At 47.7% G+C, this 17,252-nt stretch overlaps 1 protein-coding gene across 13 annotated transcripts in view; it reads left to right on the forward strand.

Annotated features, from left to right (window-relative positions):
• Nucleotides 1-17,252, forward strand: part of EP400 (E1A binding protein p400) — a 307,683-nt gene that overhangs the window by 50,214 nt on the left and 240,217 nt on the right. For all 13 annotated transcript variants that reach the window (XM_029619359.1, XM_029619360.1, XM_029619358.1 and 10 more), the window contains 2 exons: nucleotides 8,063-8,203; nucleotides 11,834-11,912. In XM_029619359.1, coding sequence (XP_029475219.1) covers nucleotides 8,063-8,203; nucleotides 11,834-11,912 — 220 coding nt within the window. The remainder of the gene's footprint in view (nucleotides 1-8,062; nucleotides 8,204-11,833; nucleotides 11,913-17,252) is intronic.

A 17,252-nucleotide genomic window follows, 5' to 3' on the forward strand; every position in this document is an offset into this window, starting at 1 on the left:
GGGTCCAGCTCGATTCTCTCTTATAGTCTAGCCATTGAGAGGACTCGTCTAAGGAGGAGAGGATACTCGGGGCAGTAATTGACACCCTACTCCGAGCACACAAGTTCTCCACATCCCTAACATATATAAGGATTTGAAGAGTATTCGAAGCCTGGTGCGAGGATCACGACATACCATGCTCAGTCAAAATTCCTGCGATTTTGGAATTCCTACAGAACGGCCTACAGAAGGGATTGTCCCTCAACTCTATTTTAGCCAAAAGATCTTCATTCAAAAATTGGAAGAAGGATCCAACAGAAGAAAATAGGATAAAGCATAAACATTGGCAAGTTAAATGTAAGACATTGATAAGACAGGCTAAGAGAGAATTTGAAAAGAAGTTGGCTGTAGAGGCAAAAACTCACAGTAAAAACTTTTTTAAATATATCCGAAGCAGAAAGCCTGTGAGGGAGTCAGTTGGACCGTTAGATGATCGAGGGGTTAAAGGGGCACTTAGAGAAGATAAGGCCATCGCGGAAAGATTAAATGATTTCTTTGCTTCGGTGTTTACTGAAGAGGATGTTGGGGAGGTACCCGTAATGGAGAAGGTTTTCATGGGTAATGATTCAGATGGACTGAATCAAATCACGGTGAACCTAGAAGATGTGCTAGGCCTGATTGACAAACTGAAGAGTAGTAAATCACCTGGACCGGATGGTATACACCCCAGAGTTCTGAAGGAACTAAAAAATGAAATTTCAGACCTATTAGTAAAAATTTGTAACTTATCATTAAAATCATCCATTGTACCTGAAGACTGGAGGATAGCAAATGTAACCCCAATATTTAAAAAGGGCTCCAGGGGCGATCCGGGAAACTACAGACCGGTTAGCCTGACTTCAGTGCCAGGAAAAATAGTGGAAAGTGTTCTAAACATCAAAATCACAGAACATATAGAAAGACATGGTTTAATGGAACAAAGTCAGCATGGCTTTACCCAGGGCAAGTCTTGCCTCACAAATCTGCTTCACTTTTTTGAAGGAGTTAATAAACATGTGGATAAAGGTGAACCGGTACATATAGTATACTTGGATTTTCAGAAGGCGTTTGACAAAGTTCCTCATGAGAGGCTTCTAGGAAAAGTAAAAAGTCATGGGATAGGTGGCGATGTCCTTTCGTGGATTGCAAACTGGCTAAAAGACAGGAAACAGAGAGTAGGATTAAATGGGCAATTTTCTCAGTGGAAGGGAGTGGACAGTGGAGTGCCTCAGGGATCTGTATTGGGACCCTTACTGTTCAATATATTTATAAATGATCTGGAAAGAAATACGACGAGTGAGATAATCAAATTTGCAGATGACACAAAATTGTTCAGAGTAGTTAAATCACAAGCAGATTGTGATAAATTGCAGGAAGACCTGGTGAGACTGGAAAATTGGGCATCCAAATGGCAGATGAAATTTAATGTGGATAAGTGCAAGGTGATGCATATAGGGAAAAATAACCCATGCTATAATTACACAATATTGGGTTCCATATTAGGTGCTACAACCCAAGAAAGAGATCTAGGTGTCATAGTGGATAACACATTGAAATCGTCGGTTCAGTGTGCTGCGGCAGTCAAAAAAGCAAACAGAATGTTGGGAATTATTAGAAAAGGAATGATGAATAAAATGGAAAATGTCATAATGCCTCTGTATCGCTCCATGGTGAGACCGCACCTTGAATACTGTGTACAATTCTGGTCGCCGCATCTCAAAAAAGATATAATTGCGATGGAGAAGGTACAGAGAAGGGCTACCAAAATGATAAGGGGAATGGAACAACTCCCCTATGAGGAAAGACTAAAGAGGTTAGGACTTTTCAGCTTGGAGAAGAGACGACTGAGGGGGGATATGATAGAGGTGTTTAAAATCATGAGAGGTCTAGAACGGGTAGATGTGAATCGGTTATTTACTCTTTCGGATAGTAGAAAGACTAGGGGACACTCCATGAAGTTAGCATGGGGCACATTTAAAACTAATCGGAGAAAGTTCTTTTTTACTCAACGCACAATTAAACTCTGGAATTTGTTGCCAGAGAATGTGGTTCGTGCAGTTAGTATAGCTGTGTTTAAAAAAGGATTGGATAAGTTCTTGGAGGAGAAGTCCATTACCTGCTATTAAGTTCACTTAGAGAATAGCCACTGCCATTAGCAATGGTTACATGGAATAGACTTAGTTTTTGGGTACTTGCCAGGTTCTTATGGCCTGGATTGGCCACTGTTGGAAACAGGATGCTGGGCTTGATGGACCCTTGGTCTGACCCAGTATGGCATTTTCTTATGTTCTTATGTCCATCAAGGTACAGGTGGCCGCATTGTCATGCTACAGAACCAAGAGCGAGAGCGGCAGCATAGCCTCTCACCCGGATGTCTCCCGCTTCCTGAAAGGAGTCAAGCACATCCGACCACCCCTAAAGTGTGGCCGGTGCCTCTTTGGAACCTCGACCTGGTCCTAGATTTCCTAGCAGGAACCTCCTTCAGACCTCTCCGCGGCCTGTCTCTCCGACTATTAACATTGAAGACAGCCTTCCTGCTGGCAGTCTGTTCAGCTCGTCATATATCCGAGCTACAAGCACTGTCCTGCTGGGAGCCGTTCCTCAGACTCACCCTGGGAACCATCCAGTTACGCACAGTTCCGTCGTTCCTCCCCAAAGTGGTGTCTCACTTCCATCTCAACCAAACCATCTCGCTACCATCGCCAGATGAGCATAAGAATTCGGAAGAGGCTCGAAGTCTACGCCATCTCATTGTTGGCAGGCTCCTAGTCCGATACCTGGAAAGGTTGGAATCCGTATGAAAGACGGACCATCTATTCGTCCTTCACAGCGGGAAGAAGCAAGGGGAAGCGGCCTCACGAGCAACCATAGCCTGCTGGATCAAAGAAGTCATCAAGGCAGCCTACGTAGAAGCAGGCAGACCACAGCCTTTACAGGTCAAGGCTCATTCTACTAGAGCCCAGGCAGTGTCCTGGGCGGAAACCAAGATGCTGTTACCCGCCAAGATCTGCAGGGCGGCGACATGGTCCTCCATCCACACCTTCTCCAGGTTTTACAGCCTGGATGTTCAGGCTCGGGAGGACACAGCATTTGCAAGGGCAGTACTAAGTGGGCCATGGGCAGCCTCCCACCCGGTTCGGGAGTAGCTTTTATACATCCCATCCCACCCACGGCTGCCGTTACTCATGGAATTCTCAGGGGACATCCCCGGGAGCGAGTGATTCACGGGTAAGTCATGCCTTCCTTCATGTAGGACACCCACCTACCGGATGTCAACGTTTCTCGGTTGAGGGCACTGGCGGTCTCCAGCTATAGCCAATTCAACCAGTTCAAATTAATCAAGTTAACCAAGTTATAAAGTTAATCAAGTTATTCAAATTATTCAGTTATACGTATATCCACAATGCTTTTTGAGGAGATTGAAATCTGATCCGTCTCCAACTGTTATCAGGAGTATACTATACCCATTGGTCCTGAGTCCATCTATCTATACTAAAGAAAACGAAATTATCAGGTAAGTAATTTCTCCAATCCGTTTCCGCAGGAGTCCTTGGAATTGCTGAAGGTCCCTAAGGTGGACGCGGCTGTCTCAGCGATTGCTAAGCGCACGACCATTCCGGTGACGGAAGGCACTGCTCTGAAGGACCTCCAGGAAGCTCGAGGTTCTTCTCAAACGGATTTTTGAGGTTTTGGCACTCGATGTTAGGGTGGCCGTTTGCAGTAGCCTCATGCAGAGAGCTACCCTTCGGTGGGTGCAACAGTTGCTCACCTCTCAAGATCTCCCTCCGGCAGAGCTGGACCAGGCAAATCATTTGGAGTCGGCTGTGGCCTATACTGTTCATGCCTTATATGATCTTCTACGTACCTCCTCTCACATGATGGCCTCTGCAGTTTCTGCTAGGAGGCTTCTTTCGCTCTGCCACTGGGTGGCTGACACTACGTCAGAGTCGCGGCTGGGTTCCTTCCCATTCAAAGGAAACGTTATTCGGTGATGACCTGGAACATCTCATTAAAGACTTGGGGGATAATAAGGTTTACAAGCTCCCGGAGGACAAGCCTCGTTCTTCTCACACTTTTGGATTGTTCAGGGGTCATTTTTGGGGTCAACACCGTTTCCGGACAGGTAGGGCTCCGTCCTTTGCTCCGAGGCAGATGTCCATGAGGTCCCAGGCTTGGGCCCATTCCTTTTGTGGGAGACGGCCTCTGCGAGAGGGAGCCTCCCTAGCTTTCTCTACCACCAAGACTGCCCAATGAAGGTGCGCCGGCCCATTCCTCGGTTCCTGAGATTGGAGGACGTCTCTCTCTGTTTCGCGAGGAATGGGTCAAGATCACCGTTACGGGACCTTTTCTCGGTGACACCTTGCGGGCCCCAGACAAAGCAACAGTTGATACTCCAGACCTTGGGTCGGTTGAAAGATCTACGGGCAATTGTCCTGGTCCCAATGACCGAACATCGGACCGGACGGTACTCCATCTACTTCATGGTGCCCAAGAAGGAGGGATCCTTCCATCCGATACTGGACTTAAAGAAGGTCAGCAGGGCGCTTCGGGTTCCTCGTTTTCACATGGAAACATTGAGGTCCGTCATTGCGGCCGTCCACAAAGGCGAATTTTTGGCCTCCTTGGGTCTGACCGAGGCTTATCTGCACATAGAAATCCAGGAGCAATATCAGAGATTTCTCCGGTTTATGGTCTTGGGCAAACATTACCAATTTTGGGTGCTCCCATTCGGTCTAGTGACGGCTCCTCGAGTGTTTACCAAGGTGATGGTGGTGGTGGCAGCAGCCCTCAGACGAGAGGGGATTCTGGTTCATCCCTACTTGGACGACTGGCTCATTCGAGCGAAGTAGGAAGCTCTTTGCAAAGTGGCGGTTCAGGCGGTATTATCGTCTTTGCTCCCTCGGTAGGGTAGTCAACTTCGCAAAGAGTCAATTGGTACCTTCCCAGGGATTACAATTCCTGGGCGCCCGTTTTGACCTGGCTGTGGGCAAGGTTTTTCTCCCACAGGACAAAATGCTCAAGCTGATGTCTCAGGTGCGCCGCCTTTTGGCCCTCCCTTTGCCCATGGTGTGGGACTTTTTGCAAGTTCTTGGTTCTATGGCATCTACTCTGGAGGTGGTCCCCTGGGCGTTTGCACATCTGCGACCATTGCAGAGGGCGTTGCTTTCCCGCTGGGATCCCAAGTCAGAGGAGTTCCATCTGCCTCTGCCCCTCATGGAGCCCGCCAGGTTCAGTTTCGAATGGTGGTTAGTTCCCAGCCACTTACAGAAGGGGATGGATCTAGAGCAGTGGTTCTCAACCCTGTCCTGGGGACCCCCCCAGCCAGTCGGGTTTTCATGATATCCACAATGAATATGCATGAGAGAAAATTTGCATACACTGCCTCCATAACATGCAAATTTTCTCTCATGCATATTCATTGTGGATATCATGAAAACCCGACTGGCTGGGGGGGTCCCCAGGACAGGGTTGAGAACCACTGATCTAGAGAATCTCCAGTGGATAATTGTGACGACGGATGCCAGTCTTTCCGGCTGGGGAGCGGTCTGCCAGTCACAATCGGCTCAGGGGCAGTGGATGCCTCAGCAGTCCAAGTCGTCCATCAATCGCTTGGAGACGAGAGTGGTTTGTCTAGCGTTACGCAGTTTTCTCCCACTTGTTCATTGTCGATCAGTGAGAGTTCTCTCCAACAATGCGACAATTGTGGCGTACATCAACAGGCAAGGCGGGTCAAAGAGTCGTCCGGTTGCCACAGAGGCGGACAGGTTGCTGGTCTGGGCGGAACGCTATCTGGCTCGTTTGGCGGCCTTTCACGTAGCCGGAGTAGACAATGTTCAAGCAGACTTTCTCAGTCGCCAGCTGCTAGACCACGGAGAGTGGGAGCTGTCCGGGGAGGCAATGCGGCTTCTGACTCGTCGGTGGGGGACACCCCGACTGTACCTGATGGCTACTCGGCTGAATGTGAAGGCAGCTTGCTTTTTCAGTCGCCGAAGGGAACACTGGGCGGAAGGGATAGATACCTTGGTCCTTCCGTGGCCCCTCAGCATACTACTCTGTGTTTCCTCCTTGGCCACTGGTGGGAAAAGTCTTGAGAAGAATACAGTCCCTCCGGAGTCCTGTGATTCTTGTAGCTCCGGAGTGGCCACGGAGGCCGTGGTTCGCAGACTTGATCAACCTAGCGGTCGACGGTCCCTTGCATCTCGGTCATCTTCCCAATCTGCTTCGGCAGGGTCCAGTATTTTTCAATCAGGTGGCTCGCTTTTGTCTAGTGGCTTGGCTTATGAGAGGCGGCAGTTGAGAAAGAAGGGGTACCCGGATGCGGTTATCTCTACTCTGCTCCGCGCGAGGAAAACCTCTACCTCTCTTACTTATGTTTGGGTATGGAAGGTTTTCGATTCCTGGTGCAGCGGATTGAACGTGTCTCCACGCTGAGCCACTATAGTGCACATTTTGGCATTCTTGCAGGAAGGTTTAAAGAAGGGACTAGCTTACAGTTCGCTCCACGTTCAGGTAGCGGCATTGGGCTGTTTACGAGGTAATGTTGATAGTATGTCTCTTGCAGGACATCTAGATGTGGCTCATTTTTTGAAAGGGGCCAAACATTTAAATCCGCCGATTCGAGTACTCTGTCCGTCGTGGAGTTTGAATTTGGTCCTTCGTGGGCTCTGCGGCCCTCCTTTTGAGCCTATTAAGCGTACTACCCTGAAGGATTTAACCCTCAAGACGGTATTCCTCGTGGCGATCTGCTCCGCTAGGCGTATATCGGAAATTCAGGCCTTTTCCTGCCGGGAACCGTTCTTGCGCATCTTGGATTCGGGAATTTTGCTGCGGACAGTACCCTCCTTTCTGCCTAAGGTGGTCTCGGCGTTTCACGTCAATCAGTCTGTGGAGCTGCCGGCGTTTCCAGACTTAGATCGGTCTTCTCCTCAGGCTCAGGAATTGAGGAGGCTAGATGTACGCCGGGTGCTTCTGCAATACTTAGAAGTAACTAATGCTTTTCGTCTCTCAGACCATCTTTTTGTCCTATGGAGCGGTCCTAAGAAGGGATGTCAGGCTTCCAAGACTACCATTGCTCGATGGCTAAAGGACACCATCACTTTGGCATACATTTGTCATGGCCGGCCAGTTCCTGATGGTCTGAAAGCTCATTCACTTACCTCTCAGGCGGAATCATGGACTGAGAGCCAATGTGTTTCGCCGTAGGAGATCTGCAGAACAGTGACTTGGAAATCATTGCACACGTTTGCTAAGCATTCTCGTTTGGATGTCCGAGCTCCGGAAGTAGATTCCTTTGGCAGCAGTGTGCTTAGGGTGGGACTCTCTGGATCCCATCCCATTTAGGGCAACTTGGGTACATCCCAGCAGTCTGGACTGATCCTGGTACATTACAGGGAAAGGAAAATTGGTTCTTACCTGCTAATTTTCATTCCTGTAGTACCAAGGATCAGTCCAGACGCCCGCCCAGTGGTATAGTTTTCCGGAGAGTCCGCTCAATTGTTTCTTTTTTCTCTCTCTCTGCAAGGTTTAGGAGACTATGAAGAATGACGACTTTGGATACTGTTTTATATCGGTGCTCTTTTTCTGTATATAGTTTTTAGTGCTCTTTACTTGCGGTTTTTGTTCTTGATCTAGTCATTGATTGTTTATCAAAGCAGAAAATTTAAGTTATTGAATATACTGAGAGATTGCAGGGTTATCAGAGGGTGCCTTCAACCTTTTTCTCTGACTCCACCTGCTGGAAGGGAGACACAACCCAGCAGTCTGGGACTGATCCTTGGTACTACAGGAACGAAAATTAGCAGTTAAGAACCAATTTTCCTTTGCGGCATGTTGTGGGATGCTGCCTGGTTCTCCCTTTTTTTTGGGGGGGGGGGGGGGGGGGGGGGGGGGGGGGGGGGGGGGGGGGGCTGGCACTGCTGCCTTTACTCTTAATGGTCTTTGTAGCTTTCAGACCTGCTCGCCAGATGCTCATACAGACATTTCTGCTATGGAGCTGCGGAAATGAGCATCTAGCAGCTAAACTTTAAATTCTTTTGTTACCTAGCTGATTAGAACTGCTGTCCGGCACTGCGAGGAAAAGAAAACGAGTGAAGAAAGAGCTGAGAAGGAGGAACAGAGCAAATTAAGACGCATTGCTGCTTCAGCTGCCAGAGAGATTGAGTATTTCTGGTGTAACATTGAGCAGGTAAATGTTTCTAAATCCACAAACCTTGAACACAAGATAAACTATATGCTGAACAGGGTGGTATCATCTGAATGTCTTCATTCTGTGGGTACTACTGTGATCTCTTATTGTAGTTAATTTCTTCAGAGCTACTTATCAAAATATCCCGAGGCATAAAATCTTAACGTAACTACACAGCTAGAGGAGGTTTATGCTGCTAAGGATTATTTTGTTTCTAGGCCAGGGGGAGAGAAGCACGCTTCACTTCATGGTGTAGTATCTATAACAATTAAATCTAGGGACATAGATATGATTATTTGGTAGTATTTTTCCTCTAGTTTCTGTGAAACTAAAAATTTTTGTCTGAAGTGTGTGTTATTGTTTTTATTATGTATGTATTTTTGTTCATTGCCTAGGCCTATTCTGTGTTAGGTGATCAATAAATTTTAATAAATGAAAATGAAATGACAAAATGAGGCTAATTTTCAGCTGGCCCTCAAGCACCTATGATTGCCTGCTAAAAGTTAGTGGGTGATCTTGGGGTCATTTTCACCCACACAAAGATTTGATGGTGAGCATAAATCTAGGAGATCAAAATCAGGATGCCTAGATTCAAGCTTCCTATTTGGCCAGTGGGAATTGGCAGCTAATTTTAGTTATATCATCACCTCATTTAGAGCAGTACCTATTGCAACATAAATTGTTAGCCCACACTAAATGTAAAGTACTGTAACAACAACTTTTATTTCTTCAATGATTACCAAATTCACATAAATCAAATTATCTTGCAAAACCTATAATATATATCACACTAATGCATCTCTAATCAATAAGATGTCTAAAACATTATTTGTAACAAAGACCCACTAAGACTCATATTCTGAAACCCCTCAATGAACCCCTTTCTATAAATCCTCTCACTCACTTACATCACTCACATACGCATGCACTCATCTAAAATATCTAAATGACTGCAGGCCAAAAAAGTGCACTTAACTTGGGAAACAAAATGTCCAAAATGATGGTAAAACATCCTTAAAAAAATATGTAACATGGAGCCAAAAAATACAAAAATTACAAGAAATACTGTTAAAAAGAATCCACAGTAAGATGTAACCAAAGCCCTTCAAGGATCACAGAACCTCTTGATTATATGGCTCTTATTCATAGCATTTAATCCACTCGGAAAATCTTAAATGATCAATCACTTACGACAGTGTCTCCCCAAGTTTTATTATCATTTTGGACACTTTGTTCTTCATATATAATAAGGACTGATTACCATCAATTTGGGCATTTTGTTTCCCAAGTTAAGTGAACTTTTTTGGCCTGCAGGCATTTAGATCTTTTAGATGAGTGCATGTGTTATGTGAGTGAGATGAGTGAGAGTGATTTATAGCAAGGGGTTGATTGGGGGGTTTCAGAATATGAGTCTTTTTGGGTCTTTGATACTAATAACAATGTGTTAGACATCTTATTGATTAGAGATGCATTAGTGTGATATATATTATAGGTTTTGTAAAATAATTTGATTTATGTGAATTTGATAATCATTGAAGAAATATTTATTTATTTAAATACTTTTTGATATACCGATACTCAAGACTGGTGTCTTATCGTACCGGTTTACATTGAAACAAGGGGTAACCAATTAACTATGAGAATAAATAAAGTTACAAAGAACAAGGGGTTTACAGGATGGGAGAGTAGAGTTGTTGTTACAGTATTTTACATTTAGTGTGGGGTAACAATTTATGTTGCAATAAGTACTGTTCTAAGTGAGGAGTTATTGTTGATTTGATAGAACAGTCTAAGTGGTCTCACTGTGTGACACTAGCTGCCACTGGATCAGAACTGCTGTCTTGGATCAGAACTGTGCTGTCCAAAGAGTGCATCCTCACCACATTATTTAGAGCAGGGGTCCCCAACCACCGGTCCGTGGACCAGGACCGGGCCATTGGGGGTTTTTGCCGGTCCGCGGCGCCGCCGCAGACCAGCACTAAACACTGACAGTGTGCTCTGCTCTGCGGCGGGCTGGCCTCAGTAGACGCGGCTCCCGGCACAGCACATTATGTGGGGGGGGGGGCAGGTCGGCGATCTGGCCACAGTGTCGTGGCTCCTGGTCTAAAGGCTCCCCCGCCCCCAATCCCTGTTCACAGCAAATCACGTCCACTGTCCATCTTTTACATTTACGCACCAGAAGTTTACCTACAAGTTTCCATCATTGTAACACCTTTCTTTTTCTATTCTGATTCTGCTCCTCTTTCTTTTTAATTAAATATACAAAATGAACTCCCCTTCTCTGCCCTCCCCCTCCCAGCGCATCCTGCCCCCCCCCCCCCCCCCCCAAAGAGAGGGGCTTCCCGGGAGCTCCTTCTGAAGCTTCGGGGCTCTACAGTGAAGTTACAACCTCCCCTGTCCGGTGCTTACATGTTGGGTTTCCGCTGGAAGGCACTGTTAATGTCCCTCACCACACGCTGCACCAGCATATCCACCTCCTCTTTCCACTCGGCCATCGTTGCGTGGCCCGAGCCGGCCCAGCAGGCGAACTAAAGGCAGGGCAGGGCAGCCAGCCACGTGAGCCCGTCACGACGTCCGGGGCAGACTGAGGTCAGCTCGAACGAGGGGGCGGGGAGGAGGAGGGAGATAGGCGGAGCAAAAGGGCGGATTCGGCCTCGCCCACTCCTTCCTCCCGATCCCCCATCGCTGCTGGAGCAGCGTGAGCACGGGTTACGTAATAGTGGTGGTAGCCGCGCTCTCCCATCTGTAAAGGCTTTCTGGAAATCGGGTTCGCGTTTTTTATACTTTCCAGCATGGATGTGTCAAGATGGGAGCTGAATGGCTAGAACAGGGATAGCCAACCTTTCACACGTTCAGAGCCACAAAACCAGAATTAACAAAGGCAGAGAGCCACCATGCCTTTCATGGGTGGGCGAGAGCTCCATCCACCTCACATATACGCATGAAAGAAAGGGCCAACTCTCGCTCAGACACGAGATTATGGAGTAGACTGGACATAGTGACACCCGAAGTGTGTTCCTTATCTCCCACCACCCCTAGATGGGACCGTCTTGTTGCAGGAAAACAAGCCCAGTGCTCCCACTGATCCAGGGAAACAAGCCCGGTTCTCCCACTCATTCTGAACTTATGGTGAATTGAGTCACATTCACATTATAAATGTCATAATTAAATAAGTATGCACTAAAATCCAACCCCCTCCATAACCCCGCCCTGCAGGGCCATGGAAAAATGGTCTTGCTTGAAGCCGATCCCTGGTGCAAAAAAGGTTGGGGACCACTGATTTAGAGAGCAGTTTTTCAAATGTTTTAAAGGTTGCCCACCCCCATTGAAGGCAAAACACTGCATTTGTTCTACAACTTGTTTACTTTTTACCTGCATTGTCAGTAGGTGAGAGAAATGGCACACACAGATTTACATGTTCAAATCTGTACGTTATTTTTCTTAAAAAAAAAATATATATTTGCCTCACTGTAAAGCAGGATCAAATATCATGATTGCTTTGTACCTACAGCAGTTCTCAAAATTAACTGTGATTATTGGGGCACACCCTGCAAGTAAAAACTATCCACAGCTTTTGCTCCAATGTGGGCATTTTGATTATTTTGCTCCTTTTGAATTTCTTTTTCTCAGGTGGTCGAAATCAAACTGCAAGTGGAGCTACAAGAAAAAAGGAAAAAAGTGTTACGTTCACAGAGCTTGTCCAAAGAAGGTAAGATCTCTCATCCTCTTTGAAATACACATGGAAATGGGTGTCGTACATTCCTGTGCATACCCCAGATCAGTCCAGACAATGGAGAAATTACTTACCTGATAATTTAGGTGTTTAGTGGAATTGCAGTACTCTTTTGAAGAAGAACATTTACCTTTAAATTGGAGAAAGATCGAGCCCTGCTCTTCTGCTGTAATACCTTATGGTCCCTCTCACAGTTGAGAATTCCTGAGGTGATTTCTGAGGTCTCAGAGGGTGTGCCTTGGTCCGGTTGTCGGTTCCTGACGTGGACTTTGCTGTTAAGGCAGCGGGTGTAGGAAGCAGAGCACGGTGGTGATGGCCTAAGCCCTCTTCCCCCAAAGCTGGAGACAGTCTCTATACTCAGCTGGTAAGCGCTGAGCCCAGGTAAGTAAAAATAGGACTCCTCCGATTCAGAGACATGGAAGGGCTCTGGTAAGTCTTTCCTCCGGTCTTTTTCTTGACGCATCATACCGATGTCGTTCCTGATCCCGTTGGGGCAAGGGAAGGGGTTTCCGAGTGGGTTGAATGGCCCTCCGATGGTCTAGACCCCACTTCAGGCTTGGTGGGCGCTCCACGTGGCAGGCCATGGCGACGCCATCTTGCTCGCGGTTTTATGCAGTGCCATTGTCCGCCATAGACTGTCAGTATGCGCGGTGCAAGCTGGTCGTACTGTGCGCCTAACGTGCTCAGAAGTGAACATAAGAACATGCCATACTGGGTCAGACCAAGGGTCCATCAAGCCCAGCATCCTGTCTCCAACAGTGGCCAATCCAGGCCATAAGAACCTGGCATACATTTGCGCATAATCAGACGCTTATCCTTATGCGCGTCAGAGCGGATTTGTGAGCACTCGAGTCCAAGCGCAAGCCAGCTGCACGCACAAGTCTCACTGAACTATGGCTCTGGCAACAAAGAAGCACAAGAGACTGCTGCCTGCCATATCAGGGCTGCGCAGTCTGACCCTGAATCCTTCCTGTGACAGCACTGTGAGGAGGCCCAGGGAGGGCTGGACTCTCAGAACTTCTCCAAGCCCAACCCCTCCCAGTCGAAGGAATGGTCAGCCACGATCTTATCTGCTAGCACCCCGGATCTGAATAATCCCGGGGCTGCGTCCGCCTTGGGAGAGGGCAGTTCAGCGGCACCTACCCCAGTTCCTCCTGGACTAGATATGGACCCGGCGACCTTTTCTTGGGTGGAATTCTTTCAGGGCCTTCAAGCCTTTATTCAGGTGCAGTCAGCTGCTGCCCCTGCCCGGTCTGAGCCCCAGCTGGGAAGGCTTTGTCCTCCCAGCCCTATTAGCATGCCTCGGGACATGCCTCGCCTCACTAAAGGTATCCCTGACAGGGACTCAGACACCACGGACGATGAAGGGGATGCAGACTCATTGGAGGATGGGGAAATCCATCCAGGCCTGGAGCCATACAGGACCTTGCTACGGATTTTCCACTGAGATGAACTGCCGGCCCTGTTTTCCCAGATCCTGAAGACTCTGGGAGTTCCCAGCATGGACCCTATGTCGGAACCAAAGAAGAATCCCATCCTGGTGTCTCTACGGAAAGCCTCTTGCTATTTCCCAATGCCGGAAGCCATCCAGGAGTTGACTGACCTGGAATGGGATACCCTGGAGGCCCACTTTAAAGGAGGTCAGGCATTGGAGGCTTTGGACCCGGCGGCCAGAGAACGCCTGTGTTTTCCGAAAGTGGATGCCCTGGTCCGGGCTATTTCCAAGCGAACAACTATCCCAGATCAGTCCAGACAAGTGAGTTTTGCATCCCTACCAGCAGATGAAGACAGAGAATAAAAGCCTTCAAGCACTGCTACATAACCGAGAGTACCACCTGCTGGAGACAGTATTTTTCTGTCTCCAGCAGATGGTAGAGGTGCAAACCTGCAGTCTGGAGTTCTAAGAATAAATTAAAAAGGGAAGAAAGAAGATTCCTAGCAGGAAGGCTCCCCGAGTTGTTACATTTATTGCATTTCTTAATCACTCAACATGGTACCAGCCTGAGCGATGAACAGTAAAACATACATAATATAATCACATGATAAAAACAATATTCAAAGGGAATAAAAAAAGTGGAACATACTTAAATATAAATAAACTAATACTCAGAAGTTTTAAAAAAAGAAAAAAAACATGATAAAAACGAAATAAAATAAAACTAAAACACCAAGTAGGCTATAAGAAATAGCATTGTTTAAATAAATAACTTTTTTAACTGATTTCCTAAAATTCTTGAGTGATTTTGATTGTTTCAGATCCAGTGGAAGAGTATTCCAGAATCTTGGTCCAGCCACTGAAAAGGCACATTCTCTAGTAATAAGCAATCTGGCTATCTTAGGAGATGGAACTTCGAGAAGGTCATGTTGGAGTGATCTTAGGGCTCTTGTGGGCTGATAGAATTTAAGCAATGAGTTTGCCCAGTGTGAGAAATCAGCATTTAAGAGTGTTAGGTTCCTTCATGGGCCATCCCGCTAGCTTGACCCTTGTCTATCGGGGGTGGGTGAAAGCCAGGGGTCCTGGTTCCTTGATCCCCCTCCTTTAATAAAAAAAAAAAAAAGGTTAAAGCAGGAGAGAATCACTGTTCATACGCTGATCGATTTGACTGCCAGGAGGTAGTGTTGGGTAAGTGGGGCTTGATTTCTGCTGACTGCCGAGCCGAGTGCCTGAGCAGTGTTGGAACATTTGGATCGCACCAATGGCAGTTTCCTGCAGCAGGGGCTATTTTTAGGTCTGATCACGGTGGAATGGCGCCACCCGCTCAGCATGGGAAAATTTGTTGCGGCTCAAAACGGGTGCACCTCAGCGTGGCCGCATTTTGTGTGATGTGTGTCTCCGGAGGGGCTGGGACCTCCATGGGACCCTCGGGGGATAGCTGGACCATGAGGTCAGCTGGGTTGGTGCTGGAGACCATGGGGATGGGGTCTGAGGAGACAGCAGCCATTTTAACTTCGCATGGTAGGAGCCAAGCTTCTGCAAGAGAGCCTCGGGACTCCCCTTCCCCACTTTTTCCCGTTGATCATTGCCCTGCTGCTGGCAGAGAAGGGGAAGTGGTCAAGATCAATCTTCCACAGATTCAAAGGAATTCTCCACAGATTTTATCCTGCTCCTCCTTAAGGCCTATTTGGCCAAAAAGGAGGCAGAAGACCTCTCCCTCAGAAAACCCAGGGGCCTAAGAAGCCTAGGATTGATAAGCAATCAGGGGTGAAGGGAATTCTGCGGCTCCTCGACCTTGGGCAGTAAGCAAGTGCCAAAGGGGACATGGATGAAGTGGATGACCCTGATCTTCTACAGGGAGGTCCAGTGGGGGATCTGGACAAGGACCCTGTGAGTGCCTTGGTGAACCCGATGCAGGATGAGGATTTCTTGATCGCTGAGGGGATGATCTTAGGGTGGTGAGATTGTTCTGTAAGGAGGAACTGCGTCCGCTAATTTCCCAGGTGTTGGAGGAGTTGGGGATTAAGGTCTCGTAGGAAGATTCTGACAATGAGGGAGTAAACCTAAGGACTTTCCTTTACTGAAGAAGGTGAAGAAGTTGGTGGATTGGGAGTGAGTCTCCCGAGGCAGGCCTGATGGTAGCCAGAGCCATGGCTGAGCTATATCCCTTGCCAGAGCAAATCTTGGAATTGTGAAAGACTCCCAAGGTGGGTGCGGCAGTGTCAGCAGTGACCAAGAAGGTGACCATCCCGGTGGCAGGATTGGTCGCATTGAAGGATGTCCAGGATAAGAAACTGGAAATTCTTTTTAAAAGGCTATTTGAGGTTTCGGTTTTAAGCCTTCGTGTGGTGGTCTGCGGGAGCTTGATGCAGAGAGCCTGCTTGTGCTGGGTCCAGAAGGCACAGGAGAAGGTGTTAGGTGCTCAGTCTGCCCGCTTAGAGGCAGGAGTGGCCTATATGGATGATGCCCTGTATGACATGGTTCAGACTTCCAGGAATATGGTCTCCGCTGTTGTAGCGTAGAAGCTTCTGTGGTTCTGGAACTGGTCAGTGAATGTGTGGTCTAAAGCTGTGTAACCTCCTTTTTAAAGGGAAGTTGCTATTCGGAGAGGATCTGGTGCAACTGATGAAGCAGTCGGGGGAGTCGAAGGGAAATAAATTACCCGAGGATAAGAAGACTACCAAGAAGACTTTTCCGCTGTGTGCTCATTTTCGGGACGTGAGGAGATTTCGATCAAGCAGAAGTTCGTTGCCTACGGCGCAGAAGCAGGGCTTGGGCAGGCAGCAGTCTTTTCTTTCGAGCGCAGCGTAGGACTTCCCATGATTGGTCTGGCTGGGGTTCCAATTGAAGTAAGCTTGGTCAATGAAGGCAAGCTGGTCCACTCCTCTCCGGAGGCTATCAGAGGGAGACTGTCGCTCTTACGAGGCATGAACCAGGATCACATCAGACCAATGGGTTCTGGAGGTGGTAAGAGATGGTTATATTTTAGAATTTTTTCGTCCACTCAGGGAAGTCTTTATGGTCTCCTGTTGCGTCTCCTGTCCATGCAGGAGGCGGTGTGGGACTCATTACAGCGCCTGCACACAATTGTTCCAGTTCCTTCTCAGGAGCAGGGACAGGGAAGGTTCTCAGTGTATTTTGTAGTGCCAAGAAGGGAAGGGACTTTTCGCCCCATCCTCGATATTCAGAGGGTCAATGCGGTCCTCCAGGTGCCATGTTTTGCATAGAAACGTTGCGGACTGTGATAGCGGCAGTGCGCAAGATGGAGTTTCTGGCGTCTTTGGATTTGACGGAGGCCTATCTCCACATTCCCATAAGAGCCGACCACCAGAAATTCCTGAGGTTTATGGTCCTAGGGGAGCGTTTCCAATTTTGGGCCCTTCCCTTTGGGATAGCGACAGCGCTGTGTACATTCACGAAAGTGATGGTAGTAGTGGTGGCAGCACTCAGGAGGGAAGGAATCCTAATGCACCCATACCTTGGCGATTGGCTAATCAGAGCGAAGTCGGAAATGGAGTGTCATTCAGTTCGGTTCATGCATCTCCAGCGTTTGTTGGGCTGGGTGATAAATCTGGCGAAGAGTCACTTGGAGCTATCCCAGTCATTGGAATATCTGGGAGCTCGGTTCGATACCTGGGTTGGGAAGGTGTTTCTGACCACGGAGAGGGTGATCAAGTTGTAGAATCAGGTGCTCCAACTTCTGCGACTTTCGGTTCCCAGAGTCTAGGACTATTTGCAGGTCCTGGGTTCTATGGCGTCTACGCTAGAGTTAGTTCTATGGGCCTTTGCTCACATGCGATCCCTTCAGAGGGACCTTTTATCCTGTTGGAATCCACTTTCGGAGGAATTTCAGCTTCCTTTACTGCTTCAGGGGGATGCCA

Source organism: Rhinatrema bivittatum, chromosome 11, assembly GCF_901001135.1.
Source record: "Rhinatrema bivittatum chromosome 11, aRhiBiv1.1, whole genome shotgun sequence".
NCBI lineage: Eukaryota > Metazoa > Chordata > Amphibia > Gymnophiona > Rhinatrematidae > Rhinatrema > Rhinatrema bivittatum.